Here is a 23242-nt window from a genome sequence, read left to right as displayed (position 1 = left end):
CATGCCCTCCAGCTGCTTTGGGCGAAAACTACTAGGAACACAGGAAGCTGCGAATCAAATCATTTTGTCTATGTAGCTTGGTACGGTCTACACTGGCTGGTAGGGGCTTGCCAGGGTTTTAGGCAAGGGATGTCTCACCTGGAGCTGCTAGGGAGTGAAGCTGGGACCTTCTACACACAATGCAGACTCTGCCATTGCACTGTGGCCTGTCCCTTAAGACACAGAAGCATAGGAAGCTGCCTTTTAATGAGACAGACCATTGGTTTATCTAACTCTCTGCAGCGTACACTGACTACCAGCGAACCTGGGGTCTTCTGCATGCAAACAGATGCTCTGTCACTGAGCTATGGATGAGGGTTGTGTCCAAAACAGTGGAAAGGCACCTGGAAGCCTGCCCTTTGCATTCTGCAAATAAAGAGGCGATTATTCTATTCCCATCAGGTCAGGCTCCTGATTTTAATTGGGGAGGGGGTTGGCATTGGCACCTTGAACGGGCCCACCTCCTTGCCTCTGCCCATTTTCCTGCTCTCAGCCTCTGGGCCAAATCAGCACCACTGCCCACAAGGAGAGAGGCAAGGCAACTCCCTGCTGACGTCTTTCCCCCCTTTCGTCTCACATGCTTCACGCTCAGCTTCCCAGGATTTGGGCTCAGAGGACTCCTTTGAACAGCTTCGTTAATTAATTCCACACAGCTCTCACACCCGGTTCTCTCAAGGGATGCCAGTATGTGCGGGCAGAAGCAAGAAGTTTCAAAGCATCTCTCTCTGGCCCCACAAGATGCGGAGAACACAGGAAGGGCCCTGCTAGACCACAGACACTGGCCCCAGACTGGCAACTGGTTTCCCACAGTGGACCTGAGCAAAATCCATCACCCTCTCCCGCTTGCCATCCCCAGCAATTAGTGCATAGGAAGAGAGGGAGCTGCCTTATGCAGAGTCAGGCCACTGGTCCACTAAGCCCAGTGTTTTCTACACTGACTGGCAGCAGCTATCCAGGGTTCCAGGCAGAGAATCTCTCCCAGTCCTACCTGAAGATGCTGGTGATTGAACCTGGAACCTTTTGCCACAGTTCTTCCCTGAAGATGTAGCAAGATAGGATGCTGCCTATTCTGGCAGCTGTTCCATCGAGCTCAGTATTGCCTACCCTGACTGGCAGTGGCTCTCTGGGGTTTCAAGCAAGGGACATGCCCAGCCCTACTCAGGGATGGAACCTGGGACCTTCTGCATGCGAAGCAGATGTTCTTAGCACTGAGCTACAGCTCATGCCGTTGCTAATACTGGCTAGAATTCAAGCTATGTTAATAGTTGTGTGGGTCAAGGGGCTTATAATTGGATCATGGGAACTGCTTGCCACGCAGGGCCAGGTTATAAGGGAGCAAGAGTGATTACCCTGCAAAGGATGGCTCATTAAGGCAAGTGGGATGCTGCCCCACCAAATTCAGTCTACCCTCAGCCAGCGGTCCCACTTGTGGGTGGTGGTGGACTCAGCAGGGAAGAGGAGAACAAAACTAGAATGAGTCTGCACTGCCTTTCATTGGCTCTGGCTCCACCTACTTCAGGGTGCCTGGCCTTCCACCCCACATACCACCAGCCACCATTGCTTTGGAGGTGGGGCCCACACCGGCCCCTAGCAAAGGACTAATTTCTGCAAGGTTGTGAGATTCCTATCCTTTCCCACCAATGTGGGTCCAAGAGGCCAAACAAGCCATAAAGACCAGGCACCTTCCCCTCCCCCCTGCATGGGGCCCATGCCACTGACCCACACAGAGAGCCGGGACGGGGGCTTAATCCATCTTGTTATTTCTTCCCCTGCCCTGCCGAGAGCCGGGAGAGGTCACCAAACGGCCCCGGAAGGCTGGCGTTAATTGCTCTCCAGACTGCAGATCGATAGGAAGATTTTAGCTGCTTGCTGGCTCCATCCTTCACCTTTTCCAGAGGACGGGGCCGGCCGGCGGGCAAGTGGGCGAGGGGGGGGGCGGTGTATGAGAGAAGAGGTGCGCAGCTGAAACGAGATGAGGTCATTTTGGCAGCGGCTGGGGTTTTCATAAGGCAGCTTGGGGAATTGACCCGGCAATCGACTGCCGTGTCGTTAATTTTCTGTCACTGGGGATAGAAAATGGCTCTGCGCCTCCAAAGTGCCAGAGGAGCCAGCCTCCCCCCCCTGGCTCGTCCCCCCCCCAGCCTGCTCCAACACCACCACTGTTCCCCCTCCCTGGAAAGCAGCCAGCCTCGTTCAGAGCCTCCTGGATCATTTGCGGATATTAAATCTCTACCCTTTCCCCTTTCTGCCCTCCATCTTCCCGTCAGCCGCTATCTGGATCTTCCTTCTTGCATTATCTAGCTTTCATCCCCGGCACGAAGGCAAGGCAATGTGTACACACACACACACACGACTCACACGCGCACTTTGTCTCTTGGGGAATGCATCATTATGAACACAGAAAGCAGGTTTCTACTGAGTCAGACCATCGGTCTGCCTACAGCAGTACCGTCTACACTGACTGGCAGCGGCTCTCCAGGGTTTCAGACACAGATCTCTCCCAGCCCAACCTGAAGATACTGCATCTCTGCTCTGCCTCCCCAAGAAGAGTTGGCTTGCATGTGTGAACAAGTCACCAGTGATAGAACTGCCTTACCACCCTGTGCACAAACCTTTTTCAATGGACACAGTGGCAGATTCAGGGAAATGTAGAGAATCAAGAGTGAAGGAATAGGCCCAAGGAGCAAGGCTGGATGAAAGCGCTTTGGGGGCCCAAAATAAGGAACCTCTTCCTTATTGCATTGCAGGGGGTGGGACTAGATGTCCCCCAAGGTCCCTTCCAACTCTAAAATTCTATGATTCTGTTATCCCGCCCCCCTCCTCAAAGCAACACATCAAATAAGGTATCACAAAATTAGTCTTGCGGCATCTTTTTAAAAACTGTATCTAGATGAGCCCTATTAAGCTTAAGACTTTCTGAAATTAATGGACCAAAGCTAGTCATGTCCGTTAACTTCAGTGGGTGCAACCCTTATCAATTTATTACAATATTAGGTTTTGTTAATGATGAGAAAAACCTAAAACTTCTGAGCATGCGAAGTTTCATTGTAACTCTCACCAGAACAAACACAAAAACCATTCTGCTGAAAAGAAAATACTCTGTGCACAATAGCCATCTTCAAACATCTTAAGGCAGGCTTCCTCAACCTCGGCCCTCCAGATGTTTTGAGACTACAATTCCCATCATCCCTGACCACTGGTCCTGCTAGCTAGGGATCATGGGAGTTGTAGGCCAAAAACATCTGGAGGGCCGAGGTTGAGGAAGCCTGTCTTAAGGGGTGTCACATGGAAGATGGAGCAAGCTTGTTTTCTCCTACTCCAGAGGCCAGGATTCAAGTTACAAGACAGGAGACTCTGACTAAACATCAGGCCCACCTTTCTGATGGCAAGAGCTGTTGGACAGTAAAACAGACTCCCATAAGAGGTGGTGGATTCTCCTTTCTTAAGTTTTTTAAAGCAGAGGTTGGATGGCTATGTGTCATGGATGCTTTAGTGGAGATTCCTGCAATGCAGGGGCTTGGACTATGATTCTATGTGCCATTTCAGTCTTCCGTCACTTAACCCATCACTGTTTTTCCGCACTTCCCAGCTTGGCCCAGCATAACCTACCTCACATGGGTGCTGTGAAGATATATAAGAATGTTGAGGAAACAAGTGTCCATGAATGAGCCCAAGCTCTGCCCTAGTAACAATTACCATGCTGGTTTTTTCTCCACACCATACATTTAAAGTGCATGGCTTCCTCCAAAGAATTCTGGGAATTGTAGCTTAGTACTCACAGAAAAAAGCAGAGACATCACCTTGCCCACAAAGGTCCGTATAGTTAAAGCTATGGTTTTCCCAGTAGTGATGTCTGGAAGTGAGAGCTGGACCATAAAGAAGGCTGATCGCCGAAGAATGGATGCTTTTGAATTATGGGACTGGAGGAGACTCTTGAGACTCCCATGGACTGCAAGAAGATCAAACCTATCCATTCCGAAGGAAATCAGCCCTGAGTGCTCACTAGAAGGACAGATCGTGAAGCTGAGGCTCCAATACTTTGGCCACCTCATGAGAAGAGAAGACTCCATGGAAAAGACCCTGATGTTGGGAAAGACGGAGGGCACAAGGAGAAGGGGACGACAGAGGACGAGATGGCTGGACAGTGTTCCTGAAGCTACCAGCATGAGTTTGACTAAACTGCGGGAGGCAGTGGAAGACAGGAGCGCCTGGCATGCTCTGGTTCATGGGGTCACGAAGAGTCAGACTAAACAACAACTAATGACTAAACAACAACAACACTCACAGAAATACAATTTCCAGCACCCTTGACAAGTTTGGGTTTTTTTTTTTTTTTTGGGTGGGGGGAAGTAATGCGCTTTAAATGCCTGGTGTGGACATCAGACTGAGCTACAGTTCTAGCAGCAGTTGTTTTCCTGCCCTATGTCCCAGCTCCACAAGCCTCGTGGTACACCAAAAAGGAGAAACCAGGAACACCCAAATCACAAATAGGCATTCAAAGCCCCCCAGCTGAAACACGCTTTGAAAACACAGTGGAGGGGTTACAGGAACTAATATGGCCAAGAAAAAGCTACATCAGGGCTTGGAGAAGCACCTCCTCTCACTCGCCCCTGCCCATCTGGGACCCATGCCCTGCTCTGCACGCTCTTAAAAACCCACATTTCCCTTTTAATCAGCCAGTAAGGAAACGCTCTTGCCAAGCCGCCTCATCTGTTGAGGTGGCTGGGGATATTCCATCACACCCAACCATCTGTCAGGAAGAAATCACTCCTTTCTGCCCCGCCTTTGGTGGCGAGTGCCGGCGGGCTTGCCTTGACCCGATGAGCTCCTCTTGAAAGGAGGACGGCTCCATCACCCAAGTGGCTTGCATAGCCTCCATCTCTTCTCCCCAAAGCAGCTCCCTCCTCCTCCCCCTCCCCCACCAACCCACTTCAGTTCATGTTCCCTCTTTCTTTCCCTGGCTGAACATGCTAGGTAGCAAACAGGAGAAAGGAAAAGCAGAGGCTTCGAAAACAAGCCTGAAAGTTTCAGCTCGCGTTATGGCGGCACTCATTCACACGAAATGACATTCCCCAATCTGGTGCCCTCCAGCTGTTTTGGACTACAACTCTCATCAACCTAAGCCAGAACAGCTGCCATTAAGAAGACAATATGTGCACAGTGAAACACGGGAAGGCCCATGCCTGGGAGGTGTACAAGTGCTCCTTACTCCAGGGGAAAGTTCCAAAGGCAATTGTGCACACAAAATACCATGGGTGCAAATACTGAGATGGTTAAGAAGCATTCTGATAGGACTAAAAAGGTGCCCCCCGCAATCCAGCTCAACTATACTTATGTCATGCCTTGTGAACAGCCCTGAGATCTTTTGATGAAGGGCAGTATATATATCTTAACAACAACACCTTTACCTATCCTTTCCAAATCCTGAAAAGCCCGTAATCATTTTTGCAGGTCCTTTTCTTGTCGCCTGCCCAGCAATTTATCAACATCTGTCCTGGAGGAGGGTTTTCCAAGCAAGGCCAGGCTGACCTTGCAAGACCAAAAGGGGAATGAAATCGCATTGCAACCCACTCAACCACACCTCACCTGCCAAGCATCAACTAGAGCTGGATGCACACACAAACAACAGCGGACATTAGGAGGGATTCTGGAACAAAAGGGCTGTAAGCCCAGCAGCCAGAGCATCTGCTTTGCATGCACCAGCCCCCGGGTTCAGTCCCTGGCATCTCCAGGTAGGGTTAAGAAGGTCCCCTGCCTGAAATCATGAGAGCTGCTGCCAGTCAGTATAGGTAACACTGAGATAGATGGACCAAGGCAGCTTCATATGTTACTGAACAGTATTCATTGTGTTGATGAATTTGCTGTTGTTTGCTTTATATGCTATTGTGTTTGATATTACAGTGTTTGCAATGTTTTTTTGTTTTAAATGCTATTGTGAGCAGCTTTCAACATTTGTTGTTGGAAAAGCGGAATACAACTATCAACTCAACTCAACTCAGCTAGGTCCTGAAATATAATATCCAAAGAGATGTTCAGGGTCACAAAGCTGGCCCAAGGTATCTCTCTCCCACCAGCAAAAGATACAAATGGTCTCCCCCCTGCCCAGTACAAAAATCAGCACATATTAAATAAATTATAACATTTAACAACACTTTTTAGCACCTCACAGGTAGGAGGGTGTAGAATTGGGTGGAAGTCAGCCTGTCCAAAGGGCCTGGAAAGCTCATTGCTGTTATTATTTGTTAAGTCCCTTTTCTTAGAGAGTGACCCAAAGGGACTTACATTAAAAGCCATTAAGAACAACCAAATAAAAAAACCTAAAATGTAGGAAGAGCCCTCCTGGATCAGGCCAATGGCCCATCTACTCCAGCTTCCTGTTCTCACAGTGGGCAACTGGAGGTGCATTGTGGGAAACCTGCAAGCAGAACCCAAGTGCAAGAGCACTTTCGCCGCACCTGCGGTTTCCAGCAACTGGTATTTAGAGCCATTACTGCCTCCAACTCCAGAGGCAGAGCGTAGCCATTGTGGCTGGTAGTCATTGATAGACGTATCCTCCATGAATTAAAAACACAGCCATACAGGCAAAAGGCAGGATTTACAGAGCCCAAATATGTCACAATGCCACCGTCAGAAACAATTAAACAATAAGAAGGAAAGAAAAGAAAAACAACAGTAATACTGTATGAGAAAAAAGGTTCTTATAACCAAACAAATCAGAAGGAAATAGAGGCCTGCTCCTCTTTAATTTAAACGTGTATCAGATCACCTTTCTTGGCCAGAGCAGAATCACAGCTTATGCGTAGTCAGAGACTCTTTAAGAAAGTGGAAATACTGGGCTGGTGGGTGTTGTCATGTTAAAAGAAGGGAGAGAGAAGGGGTTCTCCACAGCGCCCCCTCCAAATCCAGAATCCAAGGCCATATCCACACAATATATTTAAAGCATTTCCCCCCCACTTTTAGCAACTACGGACAATTCTGGGAACTGTAGTTTATTAATGGTGCTGGGAATTGGGAAGTCAGTGAAGCTCAGCACCTTTATCAGACTACAGTTCCCAGGATTCTGTAAGGGGAGTCATGAATTTTAAAGGAGTGCAAATGCACATGGTATGGCTGTGAACCAAATTCTGCAAACGAAGGCACACTCCACCTGAAAATTCTGCACACTCCCAACGTCTGCTAGCGTTCTTAAATGTACCAATTCCACAGACAACTGTTGCCGCCACCTACCTGTGTGGAAATAGGGGCTCATGGTGTATGGAAAGCCAAATGGCAGCGGCTGCGGAGGTGGGAGTGAGGCCGGTGGGAGGTATTTTGCCTCAGTTTTGTTGATGACTGGGCCGAGGAGGTGGCTGGGCGACTCGGCGCTGGAGGAGCTGCAGGGGGCGCTCTGGCTGGCAGATAAATCACCCAGTTCCTTGGCACCATCGCAGGCTTTTGCTGCCTCTTTGCATTCCTTCAGCTCGCCAGCCAGGCTGCTGCTCTCGGCCTTTGTGCTGTCCAGCTTCTCCTCGCTCACGTCGGCATCGCTCTCAGAGTCCTTCATCTCCTCGTCGTTGCCATCAGGGGGGCGGCTCTCGGACAGCTCTTTGGATTCGCTCTGGCCAGGTGCCTCGGCCCGGTGGTGTGTGGACTTCCGGCTCCCCCTCCGACTCCCTTGTTCCTTGGGCGGGGTGGTGGAGGCGCTGGGGACCCCATGGTTGAGCGACAGGAGTGGGGTGTTATTATGGCGGAGCACCAACATGGCGTTCCTCCGCGAGAGCTCGTCGCGGAGCGGGTGCCCCTCGGGAATGTCGTGGACGTTGCGCAGGGCTGGGTGGTCCGGCGGCAGGCCCGGGTGCAAGCTCATCGGGTCGCTGGCCAGGAGCCGCTGGCGGTGGAGGTTCTCCAACTCCTTCTGGCGGATGATCTCTGCAGACATCTCAAGCCTAAATGGATGAAGGCAAATGGGTGAGATGGGTTTGGGAGGAACTGAGAGGCTCAGGGTCAGAGTCCTACCTCTCTGCCTTGCAGCTGTGAATAAACTACCCCCTCCTGTCTCCAAATTGCAGTGTCCCACAATTAAAATGGGGTGTGAAAGTGATCTACCTTGCAGGGTTGTTGAGGGAAGGGGAGGGATCCATCTGAATACAAATGGAGTGTGATACTTGCACAAATTCAAAGCACTACATCATCTGAGGCCCTTCTTCATGTGCCTCCTCCATAAGAGGTCTGGCGGTTGGCAACACAAGAACCGGGGCCTTTTCTGCAGTGGCTCCCCAGCTCTCTCCAGGGAGGCTTGCCTGGCGCCTTCGAAACATATTTTCAGGCGCCAGGCAAAAACCAGGTCTTGGGCTGATTAACATTCTATGGCTTTTTAAATGTGTTTGGGGGGTGTTATTGGTTTGTTTTTGTTTTATTATGTATTTTGTGTTCTCACTTGTATTTTTATGTTGTGGTCTACCCTGCATTCTTCGGATGAAAGGCAGTATACAACAAACAACAGAACACAAAACCAATAGCAGTGGTTCAGCAATGCGTATTGGGTGGGTCAGAACAGACCCACTGAAATTAATGGGCCCAACTGAGTCACATCCATTATTTTCAATGGGTCTACCAACCCTTGGAAGCGAGTTTTATCCATCTCCCTTTCCGGCAATATTTTCCCACCCCGACATCCTTGCATCACCCAGGTAGTTCTGCTTCCCCCTCTCCCTGCTTCCAATTGGAAAGGGGAAGCTGGAGTCTAACCTGTTGAAAACAAAGAGGGAGGGGGGGGCACTGCCAGGCAAATTGCAATGCTTTCCAAAACTCCCACATCCCAGGGAGATTCCCCAGCCTCCCATCTCTCCCCCTTAAAGGGAAGGGAGGTTGTCTGGGAGAGAGCCCTTGGAAGGGAACGATGATAAACGTGTCTGGCACGGCCTCCAACTCTTTGGCTCAATGAAGCGTACCAGCTAATCTCTCCTTCTCAAAGGATATGCATGGGAGATCAGGGATGAATTCATGGCCAAGGCCCCCACCTCCCACAGCTCTAGCTAGAATAGGGGTCAGCAACCTTTTTCAGCCATGGGCCGGTCCACCATCCCTCAGACCATGTGGTGGGCTGGAATATATTTTTTTGGGTGGAAATGAACAAATTCCTATGCCCCACAAATAACCCACAGATGCATTTTAAATAAAAGGACACATTCTACTCATGTAAAAACACGCTGATTCATGGGTCGAAGGCGATTGGGCCGATTCCGGCCCCCAGGCCTTAGGTTGCCTACCCCTGAGCTAGAAGAAAGGGAGTGGGCCTCCTTCTTCTCCCCCCCCCCAAGCTGCCTTACATAGAGTCAGATCCTTGGTCCACTTACTGTCTACACTGACCGGCACTGGCTCTCCTGGGTGCCAGGGAGGGGGTGCTTTTCAGCCATACATGGAACTGCCAGGGCTTGAGCCTGGGACCCTTCTGCATGCAAAACAACTGATCTACCACTGAACTACAACCCTTCCCTTCTGACACCTAAGTCAGGCCACTGGCCCATTTAACTCAGTACTGTCTACACCAACTGGTAGCAGCTCTCCAGGCTGGGGTCTCTCCTGACCTAACCTGGAGATACCAGGGATTAAACTTGGGACTGTCTACACGTAGAGAGGATGCTCTCCCACTGAGCTGGGGCCCATCTGCATCAACTGTGTGCTTCTAACCTGGCAAGGTTCTGCTTCCTCAGCATCTCTTGTTGTCGTGCAAACATCTCCGCTTGGGCTGGCTGTAGAAACCCGTAACCTGTGGGGAGGGGAAAGATCCGGAGGTTAACACAAATGCATGGTTGTTCAGAAATACTATGGTAGTGTTAATTTCAGAAGTGTACCATCCCTTCACAATAGTCAATCAATAATAATAATTAGGGGTGCATTGCAACAACTAATGCTGATCTCCTTCTGCTGCATTTCAGCTAGATCTATTATTTTCTGTGCATATACATGGACAAATGATTTGGAGTGTTCCAATGACTTCTTTCGGAGTGACTTGAATTGTGTTTCCCCCAAAGTTCCATTTCACATAATAAAATTTGCTCACCCTTCCCTTGAAACTGAAGCCCCTTGTTTGCAGTGTCCCTAACTGCTTAGCTTCGGAGAAGTTTCCCAAACTTGTGTCTCCACTTGTTTTTGGACTACAGCTCCCATCATCCCTAGCTAGCAGGACCAGAGGTCAGGCATGATGTTAATTGTAGTCCAAAAACAGCTAAAGACCCAAATCTGGGAAACCCTACTTTGGAGCATATTGAACAACAATTCCCTGGTGTTCTTCCGAAATGCCTTCTCCAGAATGACCCTAGGAGTCAATCTTCACTGGCTTACTCAACTCCTTTCACTCTGACTAGCTCCAAATCAGCACAAAGGATTAGAAGACTTCTTCTCAGTGGCTAAAAAGCTCTCCTTTTCATGCTGACTGGATGTGCTAGGACGCTAGGCACAGAGACCCTGCAGCAGAAATAGTAACAGGTCTTTGATCTCCCCCCACTCTAGAACCCTGAACCACTGCACTCAAATCCAGCCTTATGAGGATTCAGTCCTGTTCCTAGGCCTCTCTCAGCCCTGCTCCCTAATATCCTGTTGGGGATGCAAGGGGCTAGCACCTTGGATTGTTTGCATTCAAAAGCATGCACTTCACCTCTACACTATGCCTTCTGACTATGAAGGATGACGGGGGGGAAATTGGAAACTACTTAATTTACAATTCCAAAAATATCACACAGGCAGCTGTGCTTCGAAATCCGTACCTCTCTGAATTTTTGCAATGCAGTTCTCCAGACAAGTAATATACACAAAGGCACATATATTAAGCGAACATCTGAATGAAAATGAATATATTAGCGAAAATATATAGATACAAAAACGCGTGTGCTAGGCAAAAGCACATACAAAGAATGCGTATATAGTTAGCACAGTTGCACACAAAAATGCTGACAAATTTTCATGAGGACTTTTTTTTTAAAAAAAAGAGAAAAATATTGCAAACTGACATGAAAGACTGAAATTAGAACTGAAAAAAGTGGGAGATGGAAGGTTGTAGCCACTGCCAGTCCGACTCAACAGGAGACCAACTGAAATTGGTGGCCACGACTTAGGTCCAATGATTTCACCAGGTCCATCTTGAGTTGGGATACAAAACCAGAGAAAACTGAAATGGACAGATTTGTCCATTGCTAAAGGAAGAACACCAAAACAGCACACCTCCCTCGCTCCTTGAACATTTTGCTGCATGGCATAATCCTCGGCACAGACAGGAACACTCACCTGGCGTCTGACACAAGGCCGAAGGTACTCCTAAAAAGGGGGGTCTCAAGTGCGGGCCTAATGCAATGTGAGGAGCGTTCTGAGGCGACAGAAGAGGGGGTGGATGGGACATCTCCCTAAAGGGAAAAACAACACAAAGCAGAGGGAAGTTAAGCACTTTACTTGTGTGTGGGGAGGGAGGAGTGTTGGGCCGCATCCACACCATCACTTTAAACAGCTATGGCTCCCCTCAAAGGATCCTGGGAGGACCTGTAGTTAAGGGTGCTGAGTTATGAGGAGGCCCCTCTTCCCCTCACAGTCTTAAGAGCTCCCTGGGAAGAGGGACTGTCTGTTCAACTACTGTTGACAACAAACTTTTTCAGCAGGTGGCTGGTCCACTGTCCCTCAGACCTTGTGGGGGGCCAGGCTATATTTTTTTGGGGGAAATGAACGAATTCCTATGCCCCACAAATAACCCAGAGATGCATTTTAAATAAAAGCACACATTCTACTCATGTAAAAATACCAGGCAGGCCCCGCAAATAACTCAGAGATGCATTTTAAATAAAAGGACACATTCTACTCATGGAAAAACACCAGGCAGGCCCCACAAATAACCCAGAGATGCATTTTAAATAAAAGCACACATTCTACTCATGTAAAAATACCAGGCAGGCCCCGCAAATAACTCAGAGATGCATTTTAAATAAAAGCACACATTCTACTCATGTAAAAATACCAGGCAGGCCCCGCAAATAACCCAGAGATGCATTTTAAATAAAAGGACACATTCTACTCATGTAAAAACATGCTGATTCCCGGACAGTCCATGGGCCAGATTTAGAAGGCAACTGGGCTGGATCCAGTCCCCAGGCCTTAGTTTGTCTACCCATAGTTTAATCATTAGGAAAAGTGTAGCTCTGGGAGAAGAACAGGTGTCTCCTCACAACTCTCAGCACCCCTAACAAACTACAACTCCCAGAATTCTTTGGGTGATGTAGCCATGGCTGTTTAATGTGGCATGGTTGTGCTTTGAATGTAGGGTGTGGATGTGGCCTTGACCAAATCTGTAGAAGCTATACAGTTTTGACATGTTCCTGGCTCAGCACAGAAACACAGGGGCATGCTAAGCAACCCACAGTGAACTGGTGAGCTTAACCAGGAGAGGCGGGGACAAACATATGAAAACACAAAGTGGAGTTTAAATTTCTCACCCTTCCTTGAAAAGCAGGAGTGGGGAACCTCTTTTGGCCCAGTGGCCTACATCTTATCATTCTGCTCCTCTAACTTAGACAGGTGGGCGGGGACACCCACCTGCCAATCATCCAATACCAGTATGATGTCATTTGACTGATAGGTTGGGAGGTCCCGCTCACCTGTCAAATGTGACCCACAGGGTGGTGGTGGGGAAAAGGTCTGCTTTGCCTTCATGTTCCCTGCGATGAACAGAGTGTTGGAGCAGCACCCAGCAGGAATGAACCCTGCCCTCCAGCCTATGTCAGCTGATTGATTGGCAGGTATGGTAAGGGGGAGGGAATTACCTCACAGGCCAAACTGGACCCCCTGGTGGGCCGAGAGCTGAACATGGGCCAGGGATCCTACTGTACCTGTTGTAAAACACCTGTAAGGTGAATTAAGCTCCCTTGGTATACTGTTTGGACAAGTCTTGACTAGGAGACATTCTCTTACTGGTCCAAATACTCAGGGAGCTCACTTCCGGGTTGGCGCCATCGCCGAATGGCGGACTCCCTCCGAGCTCCGGAGGGAGCCGGCTCGGCAGGGGCTGGGTTTTACCGCACCGGCGATGCGGGGACCCTTAGAAACCACGGCCACGGGGGCCGTGGACTTGGAGACTCGGCTAGCACCGCTAGCGCCCTCCCGACTCGTGAAGGAGCCTTTTTAAAGGCTACGGATCGGGTGCCGGGGAGAAGCGTGGTGCTTTGAGTCCTCTGCCATCCCTGCCGAGCGAAGCCGCATGCCATCCGGCGGAGAGCGCTGACTTCTTCCATTGAGAATTTGGACTTTTAACAACAACCCGTGAGTAAATTGGAAATCGGGTTTAAAAGAAGAAAAATTTTTTGGATTTGAGACGAGCGGGGGGGGATCTAAAAAGGAAGTCAGTCCCCCTCCCTATTGTAGACATTTTAAAACAAGGATTGGGAAGCCAAGGCCCAAAAAGAACGGTATCTTTGCTAAAATCAAGAATTCCATGATGGGAAAGTACAAGAATTGTGCTGGAGGAAGAATTGAAGGAGAAGGAAAATGCACCCCCCTCCCTGGGAACCGGGGCGATTGAGGAGTGAGCCTGGTGAAAAGAGCCGGTGATTTTGACAGCTGTCAAAGTAGCTGTCAAAGTCGGAATTTTAAAGAGGATTTTATTACAAGGACCTGGCTGGTCAAATTTGTTACAACTTGATATAATTTGTTAAGACTTGAATACAAAATGGCGAAAATACGGAGAACAATCGGATTTTTGGAAACAAAGTCACAACAACCCCCCTAGAGGAGCTTCGGGACATTACAAAGATGGGCGTAAGCCGGGAAAAATACAACACTTCGGAATTTCACAGAACTGGTTATCTCCTGGGAAAGCTGCAAAACTGAAACTGAATCTCGTCTACAGGGTGTTTAGACTAAAAGGAGACAACAGAATACTTTACTGAAGAAGGAAGGGACTGAACGCAAGTTTTTGTTCCTGAATAACAACAACCCATGTAGAGTTACTAAACTTCTGAATAAGAAAGTTTTAGCAGCGGAACAAGAGGAAGCTGGACTATAACCTTGAAAGAACAATGGGGGGAATTTTATAATTTGACATTTTTAAAGATTTAGGAATTAATTTTTAAAAAGTAATCCTAAAAATGGGAAATAATTCTGCAAGGAGTTGGGGGAAAAATGGGATTGATGGACTTAAGACTTCCAGGCTGGAAACATAGATTGGAGGATAAGGGAAATTAAACCGGGGAAGGGGAGGGAGAATTAGAATCCAAAGGCTTGCAACTATTTTCTGAATTGGTTTTTTTTTTTCTAATATATTTCTTATTTTTTTTATACTTTTATTCTGTGTGCTTTTACTTTAATGGGAAAAAAGGGGGACATTGTGGAAAGAAAAGGGGGCGGGCTATGGGGAGAGATCTTTTGCTTTTTTTTATCAAGGGTGTTGCATAAGGTTTGTATAAATTTAAATTTGAACAATGGGGTATATAAAGTGTGCTTTAAATCAGAAACAGAACTTGTGGAAACAACAATATGAAAGGGGAATACGGTAGGGGTGGGGGAAGGGGGGAGTCCCAGAAAGTGGATGTTTGAAAATAAGGTTCTGAATGTATCTTCATAATTTCTTTTCTTCTCTTTCTGTATTTTGGAAACTTCAATAAATATTATTTAAAAAAAAAAAAAAAAACAAATACTCAGGGAGCTCATCACTCTTCTCCCAATGGCCCAAACAACCCTCTCAACTGCCATGCATTTGTTCTATGCATTGTATTCTCAGGTGTTTGCTGGAACAGTTCACAGTGGCATTGCGCAGTCTCCCATCCAGACAGCATAAACATGGGAGCAAACTGCTCCCATCATCCCTGGCCATGCTGGCTGGAGCTGATGGGAGTTGGTGTTCAACAGCATCTGGAGGGCCACAGGATTCCCACCCTGGCAAAAAAGACCAGGCAGCTCCCCTTGGCTTCCTTCCACACATGGGCTTTCAGAGCACACTCAAGGGAGCCATTTGACTAGCTGCAATGGCTATGTCCCGCCTCCACAGCTGGAGGTAATCTACCCCGAATACCAGCTGCTTTGAATCACAAGAGCTGCTCTTGAGCTCAGGTCCTGTTTGAGGGTTTTCCCGAAGAGGCACCTGGTTGGCCACTGTGAGAACAGGATGGAAGGTTCCAGTTACATTCTCATGGCTAACGCCAGTGTAACCAGCTAAACTCCCCACTGGACAAAACATCTATGGCTAACAATCTTTTAGCTAATAAGCCCGGGAAGCCACAGCGATTTCGGAATGTTGGGTTTTTCTCAACTGGGAACAGCCATTTATTTTTAAAAGGGCAAAATTTGCTTGAAAGATGACAAGGAGCCAGCAAGCATGAAATGTGTTTCCTTCCCCCGGGAGATGAGCATGGGTCCAGAGCCGTACCCTGCTTGTCTCCCCCTCCAAACCAGCACCGGCTCATTACACAAAAGTAGCACAGGCTCTCTCTTCAATCATTAGTAGCTTATGGATGTTTCTCAACACCAAATAATGTACTTTGGGGGGGGGGGAGAGGATTCTAGTGATTAAAGCTGCAGTGCTGTACACTCTCTTGTAGGAAACCCGGGGGCCACATGTCAGAGGTGGGTGGGGCCAGAGCAACAGGTGTAATTCTTGTGTTTGCACAGCCATACAAAAGTCAGAAGTTTGCAGAAACAGACACAGACACATCTCTCCATGTTCCAACCAGGAAATCAAGAGACATTACTGTACTGCAGTTCAATGAAAAACCCAACCATGCAAAAGTCCCTGAGAAGGGTGTGCAGCAGGACCGGTGCGGGGAGTTGCCTGGGGAAGATTCTTGAGTGCCAAATTTGGCCCCTGAGCCTGAGGTTCCTCATGCCAAGCAGTTCCTAAACTGAAACCTGCCTATTCTTCAAAATATGCACGTCGCCAAATTTTACTGTTCTGTTTTCCAACAGCAACAACAGATTCAAAAACGGAATCAACAGCAAGTTCTTTTTTCAAATAAACAAATTGCAAAGTAAAGAAGAAATGGGTTAAAATGAATGTAAGTTGTGGGTTGGGGGGGGATGGGGAAACCGAAAAGAAGCAAGATGGACAGACTCACCCACTGTCAGTCAGGAGGAAAACTAACCCCCTACCCACACTAAACAAGGGTGGACTACTAGATTGAGTAAAATCTCATCTCACAAGACCATTTATAAACACACACACCAGTCAACACACATTCAGAGACCAAGTAAGATAAAAACAGAAGGGGAGAATTTTTCCTTCTAATGAGACTGCACAAATACTACGTGCGTGTAGACACACACAAAGAGAGATATAACTGAGTGGATTAAAATTCTCCCCTTCCGAGACCCAGGTCTCCAGCCCCTTGTTGTCTCCCCATCTGTCCCTCTCCCCCGGCTTCCAATCTGTCTCGTCCCGCTCGCTCCCCCCTGCTCCCCTTCTGTCCATCCCTCCCCGTCCCCCCTTCTTGCTTGCCACCCCCCCAACGCCTAGCTTTCAGCTTTTCTCTCCTTCCCTCCCTCCTGAGCTCTCCTCTAAACTAATTGCACAGCTCCCGGTGTCTGGAAGAGAGCCACGGATCGATCCGTCGCTGTTGAAATGTTAATGCTAATCGTATAACGGCTCCGCCAGCGCCTCGCACTTCAGTGGCAGCGCCAATTAATCTCAGGTAACGCGGCGCATGACCTTCGGGGCTCAGCGCCGGGGCAGCAGCCAAGCGATGCTTATGTAATTACACCATGAAGTGTGTAATCACCTGCCCTAATCCCCGAGGCCTCACAATTAGCCGGGGCCCTCGGTCGCCGGGCTGCCAAGTGTGCTGCCACTCCGGACAGCCGAGCGGATGAATAACGGACAATTAAAGCGGCCTGGCGGGGGCCGGGAGGCGCGTCCGCTCAATCGTAATTAGCTGTAATCATGGGGAGACGAGAGCCTGGCAGACGTGCCACTTGTTTTATAAGAAGCAATTTGGGAAATCAAGTGGCGCTTAACCGTTTTGTGGCCAAGCAGGCACATCCTCGCCCACCCCACCCATCGCTGCCCTCCCGTAAACACTGGCAGCAAGTGTGTGTGCACGTGTGTATCGCAGAGATAAGCACATCCGGCGGGGGCCTGCTGCTCACCCCGACTCCATCTCCCCCTTTCCCATCCCCATCTGTGTGCCTCTTTGCCAAGTGCACCTTCTGCCAGGAACAAGCCTCCACTTCTGTTAGGCCAGTCTTCTGGTTCCATCGGACTCCTCCCACCCTACCATTTGCCAATGAAACACCTCGCCTCCCGTATCAGAAGAACGCAGGGAGCTGCCTTAGACAGAGTCAGGTTCCACTGGTTCTGCCTAGCTCAGTATTGACTACACTGGCAGGAAGTGGGTCTCCAGGGTTCCAGCCATCAGAGATGCCAGGAACCTTCTGCATGCAAAGCAGGTGCCCTAACCCTGATCTCTCCCCTTAAGGCATGAGAATCTGCCTTATACAGAGTCAGTTCAATTGGTCCACCTAGCCCAGGACTGTTTGCACTGACTTGCAGCAGCTATCCAGGGTTTAAGGTGAGGGACGTTCTGAGTCATGCGTGCCTGTCAACACTGACTGGCAGTGGCTCTCCGGTTTTAGACAGAAATATTTCCAAACCCTATTTGGGGTGGTGCCTCCACTTCCATCTAAGTTTTCACTCTGAGCAGCTTCACTGCTGAAACAACAACTCCCTTAGAAACTGGGGAAATGGAAAAATTGAAGGTCACTAGAATTGGCTGTAGTGATGATAGTCACCAGCTATGCCCCCTTCTAGATAGAGATAACTTGGCCATGGCAACCTCTAGACTACTGCAATGTGCTCTACATGGGGCTGCCCTTGAAGACAACTCAGAAACTTCCAACTGGTCCAAAACGCAACAACCAGGTTACTGGCTGGGGCTCCATTTAGAACTCATGCATCTAATGCCCTAATACCTGACAGGCTGTCCCCTTTCTTAGTGACCCCCTTGGGTGCCATAAACGACGGGAGAGGGGGGCTTATTTGTGATTCCGCCACCTGCAGAAGTGCAGGGAATGCTAGCTCCAAAATTGTACACATGTGCTGAATACACACCTCTTTATCCTGCCCTTCGGCAGTTATGGTGTTTTTGTTTTGCCAGATCCGCTTCTTTTGCTCAATTTATACTGTTCTGTTCCATGTGGAACTGTTGTACATCTCTTCTGAACTTCAATGATTTAATCTGTTCTCATAGTTGCAGATTCTATTGTTGTAACCTGCCCTGGGATTTTGCGGTGAGGGGGCAGGTAAGAAACCTTATAAATAAATACTAAATAAATAATGGACACATCCCCACGCCCCGATATAAAACCAAAGGTCAGGTTGACTACACTTAATGTAATTCCAAAGGAAGTGGGTCAGAGTGATATTGGTGCTCTGGCTAGGATTATTCTTCACTCCCCTCTTCTGTGCAAGGCAGAATCTTGACTCTTCTCCTGTGTGAACCTTTTGGCTCCAGACTCTATTTACAGCAGAGCCTGTTTTTCTGTCTCTTTGAGGGCACATTGATTGGCTGTGACTCTGGGGCTTGGTGTGATTGCCAGCAAGATAAGAGGGAGGGGAGCTGTTGCCATGGGGCTGGAGAAAGTTATGCTGTGGTTTGTTGCTGTTGTGGGTTCTCCCCTCCCTTTCCCTCCCTGGCTGCACAGGTTTTGGAAGAATTAAAAGGACACAGACTGAACAAATTCAGCAAGAGAACATGGGGCTGTGAATGGGATGTTGTGAGTCTAGTAAAGTAGCTGGCACAAGGTAGCTTTCTTGAGAATATCACCTGTCAGTAAATGGGGGTCGGGGTGGAGGGGACACATAAGTTTCTAGTCCTTATGGCTGAAAAAGTAAGTCTTGAAAAGTGTATGGCCCAAAACTCCATAAATCAAGGGGCAGGGGGTGGCTGCATCAGGCTTTCCCTTAATCCTATAATTGCCCTAAAATGAATGACTTGTGGAAAAGTACCAAGACCTGCAAAATAAACATGTAGAGAGCAATTATGCAAATCTCTTCCGTTTGCATTATATATACAGGGACACAGAAAGCAGCTTCTTAGGCAGAATTTCAGATTCCCTCCCTCATTTTAGCCGACACAATTATCTGAGTGCGTGCGTGTGTGTCAAAGTCAGACCATACCTTTAGGATGTGGTGGAGAGTGGTGACAGCTCCACCACTGGTGTAGTAATTTGTATGATCACAGAACCAAGGGGGCATTCATCCATCAATACAGGGCAAATGGGTAGGGTTCTGGGTACACACCCAATGACATGTGACATACTAACATTAAGAAAACAAATCAGCATTTGTAATGATTCTGTGTGTACGTACACACACACACACCCTAGTCAGCGGCTGGCATGCAAAGGTATTAGGCGATTTTAACTGCATGTTGCTAAATTTGATATGTCCTTTAAGAGGAGACAAATGGTTCACGAGGCTTTAAAAGTATTGACTTTTCTTTAACAATAAGCGCTAATGGCCTTCAAATAATCAATACTTTAAGTCATTACGGGGTTACACATTATACCGTTAAAAACCCGGTGTATTGCATTTTTTAACCCCCTCTCCTCTTCTCCAATCACAAGCTCCCCACAGGCTTAAGAGCTACCTTTTAACAAAGAGGGAAAGAGGGCAGTTGAAGAGGGCTAAATTCTAGGTTGTGCTTGCAAGCAAGCAGGCAGGCAGGCAGGCAGGCAGGCAAGGTAAAGAGCTACTGCGAGGCTGCACCCTGCTTCTCAAAAATTGGCTGCCAGTTTGTTTCTGGGAACATGCTAGCGTCTGAAGTCTTTTCGGATGAGGCCCCAAATATCTGAAAGATCGCACAGGCCTTTTGGGGGCCAAGAGAGGAGGCTCTCTTGGTGGTTCCACTGACCTCAGAAGTTCAGGGGTTATAGTGGCTTGGGAGAGGATGTTCTCTGTGGTAGCCCTAAGCTGTGGAATCCCCTCTGCAGAGAGATGCGTTTGGCACCTTCATTATATTGTCTTGCACCTTCATTAAATTGTTTCCAACGTGCGTACATGCACCTCTTTACCCTGGCCTCTCACACCTGTGGTGCATGTTTTCCTGTGGCTGTTATTTGTTTTAACTGCTTTTATTCTGAATTGTTGTAACAAGGATGGGTGTGATGGGGCTAAGACTGTGCTCCCCACTTTACTGGGATAGGATGGGGCACTTCTAACAGGCCTGAACCAGAAGCAGCCTTATGCAGTCAGACCACTGAACCATCCAGCTCAGTACTGTCTGCACGGGCTGGCAGAAGCTTTCTGGGGTGTCAGGCAGGGGACGTTTCTAGCCCTACCTGAACATGCTGGGGGCCAAACCTGGGAGCTGTTTGCATATACAGTGGTACCTCGGGTTAAGTACTTAATTCGTTCCAGAGGTCCGTTCTTAACCTGAAACTGTTCTTAACCTAAAGCACCACTTTAGCTAATGGGGCCGCCGGAGCACGATTTCTGTTCTCATCCTGAAGCAAAGTTCTTAACCCGAGGTACTATTTCTGGGTTAGCGGAGTCTGTAACCTGAAGCGTATGTAACCTGAAGCATATGTAACCCGAGGTACCACTGTACTGCAGATGGCTCCATAGCCCTTCCGCATTTATTTTGCATTTGTTTAGAAAGCCAGCACCCAAGTTCAGTCTCTGTTGCTATATTCAGATTCCAAGTTGACAAGAGCTGTGAAAGGATGATCTTTGATGAGAACAGAGAGCTGCAGACTAAAGGGGCCTGGTAGCTGCAGGTGCCGTAAGCTGGGCTGGCTGAATGGTGCAATTCTAGAGGAGTGAAGGGCAGCTTCCTGTGGTTATTAGGAGTTTTCAATACCCAGCTGTAGTTGCATCCAACTAAGTCCTACTCTGAGCAGACCCACTAAAATCAACGTGACTAACTTGAGTTCCTCGGAGTAGGACTCAACTGAAGGCAGCTTTTTGTACCTGTGCTTGACTGCCTTACTCCCCGCCCCCCTTCTCCAGCCCTAGCATGGGGGGGGGAGTATCCTGGTTACCCCCTCTTTCCTGCAAGTGCCACCTTCGTAAAAGGAGCCAGAGTCACTGCCAGGCCTCTTCTTCCCTCCCTCCTCCCTCTCTGCCTCCAGCTAATGGCTGAATTCTTCAGTGGCTAATTATTCTTGCCGCTGCTGCATCCGTGAACTGACCTAATCCCTGCGGGTTCTCGACAGGAAGCTGAAATGGAATTTTAGCACCATGCCAAGACGCTTCCATTCCACCCCCCACTTTCTGTGCCCCCCCCCATCACGACATGCATTATTGCCTGACTCCCGGGAAAGGCAGAGACCATAAATCTACCTGCAGTTTTGTTCGAAGCCCAGAGTCTTGGGGGACGGGCCTTGCCCCTCCCCATCTCCCTACTCTGTCTGCACCCCCCTTCCCAGTCATCCAACCACCGCTATTCCCCCCACCCCCCAATTCTCTGCCTACCTGCGGTTTCAAACACCCACGCCCTTTGGGGGAGTACAGGCACACACAAAAGGAGCTTTGATTGACCTTGTTGACTAAAAAAAAATAAAGGACCCTGCCAAAAGGCGGGACGGGAGGAGGAGGAAAAATTAACCCTTTAATCATCTCAATTCAGTGGCTGCATACACACCATAAAGTTAAAGTACATCCCCCACCCCTAAAAAGAACCGTGGGAACTGTAGTTTGCTTTTCACAGAGCTACCGTTCTCAGCCGTGTTAGCAAACTACAGTTCCCATGATTGGGGAGGGGGCAGGGGCAAAGTGTTTTATAGCTAGGGCATATATACTATGTCTCCAATGGGCCTCCCCACTGCCCCCAAATCAAAGCCTTGAAGCAAGCTATTTGGCCACACAGAATACTTCTGAAAGGAGGGAATAATGGTATCTGATATTAGCCGCCCTGAGCCCGACTTCGGCTGGGGAGGGCGGGATATAAATAAAAGTTCATTATTTATTATTATCATTAAAACAACACCAGTGTCTGATTTGAAGGCTGTAGCAGCAGCAGCAGCTGTTGTTGTTGTTGTTGTTATTAATATTATTATTATTATTTCTACCATGCCCATCTGGCTAGGTTTCCCCAGCCACTCTGGGCGGCTTTCAACAGAACATTAAATACAGAATAAAACTTCAAACATTAAAAACTTCCCTAAACAGCCAAAGGTAGCAGGCTTGCTGAAGAACAGGGGTCGGTAAGGTTTACCTCGCCTGGGCGGTTCACCCCAGTAGAGATCCCTCCATGGGCCGGATCACTGCGCGCCCCTGCGATTTCTGCCATTGGCGTCTGCACAGATGTGATTTCCGGCACTGCAAAAGCGAATCCCCGTGCCATGCTGTTTAGTGCAGCATGTGGCGACTTGCCGAGCAGGCGGCTCGGTTCGGGGGCAGCTTGTGGGCCGGTTAAATGACCCCCATGGGCCACTTGGTTGCCTACCCCTGCTGAAGAAGGTAAGCAGGCCTGGGGCTGGTCAACACCTGGATGAAAAGCTGGTTTGGAAACACATCTGCCCCCTCCAGAATCAAGAATACTGGGGTAGATGGACCCATGCTCTGATTGTGTCCTTCTCCTATGCTCCTTTGTCATAAGGGAGGACAAATAGGCAGAGCATCTGCTTTGCATACAGAAAAGTCTCAGGTTGAAACCCCAGCACCTCCAGGTAGGACTCGGAGAGACCCTTGCCTGAAACCTGAGACATCTGCTGCCAGTCAGTGTTGGCATTACTTAGCTGACTCAACATAAGGCAGCTCTCTATTTTCCTATGTCTTAAGGGCAGTAGATCAGTGGCAGAGCATCAGCTTTGCACAAAGAAGGTCCCAGGTATAAATCCTGGTCTCTCTTGGACTTCCGGTCAGCGCCAGCGATTAATGGCGGACTTTCCCCCGAGCTCCGGGGGAAGTCTGCTCTGCGGGTTCGGGTCCTGCTGCTACGGCGAAGCGGGGACCCCTAAAAATCACAGGCGCGGAAGCCTGTGAACGAGGAGACCCGGCGGGCACCTTTTGCACCCCCCCAAAACCGCAAAGGAGCCTTTTTAAAGGCTTCGGAGCGGCAGCGGGTGAGCAGCACGGTGCTGAGGGTCGTTTACACAGCCTGCTGAGTGAAGCCGCATCGCCATGATCGGAGAGCGCTGATTTCTTCCCAAGAATTTGGACTTAAAAGCAACTACTCGTGAGTAGGATTAACGGATTTAAATTGAAACTAAATTAACAAGAATCTTGGCACTAGCACGGGAAAGGTACAAAAAGGAA

The 23242-nt window shown here is 48.7% G+C and overlaps 1 protein-coding gene across 15 annotated transcripts in view; it reads right to left on the bottom strand.

The window, feature by feature from the left end:
• The window catches only part of SAMD11 (sterile alpha motif domain containing 11), a 317484-nt gene that overhangs the window by 15420 nt on the left and 278822 nt on the right, over positions 1-23242 (bottom strand). For all 15 annotated transcript variants that reach the window (XM_083628579.1, XM_083628580.1, XM_083628571.1 and 12 more), the window contains 3 exons: positions 11302-11417; positions 9709-9787; positions 7267-7964 (listed from right to left, as the gene is read on the bottom strand). In XM_083628579.1, the coding sequence (XP_083484705.1) occupies positions 7267-7964; positions 9709-9787; positions 11302-11417 (893 nt within the window). The remainder of the gene's footprint in view (positions 1-7266; positions 7965-9708; positions 9788-11301; positions 11418-23242) is intronic.

The sequence above is a fragment of the Podarcis filfolensis genome (assembly GCF_964270895.1).
Source record: "Podarcis filfolensis genome assembly, chromosome: 8".
Classification (NCBI taxonomy): Eukaryota; Metazoa; Chordata; class Lepidosauria; order Squamata; family Lacertidae; genus Podarcis; species Podarcis filfolensis.
Note: the sequence above shows the minus strand (reverse complement) of the source record. Positions and strands in the feature narration are given on the sequence as shown.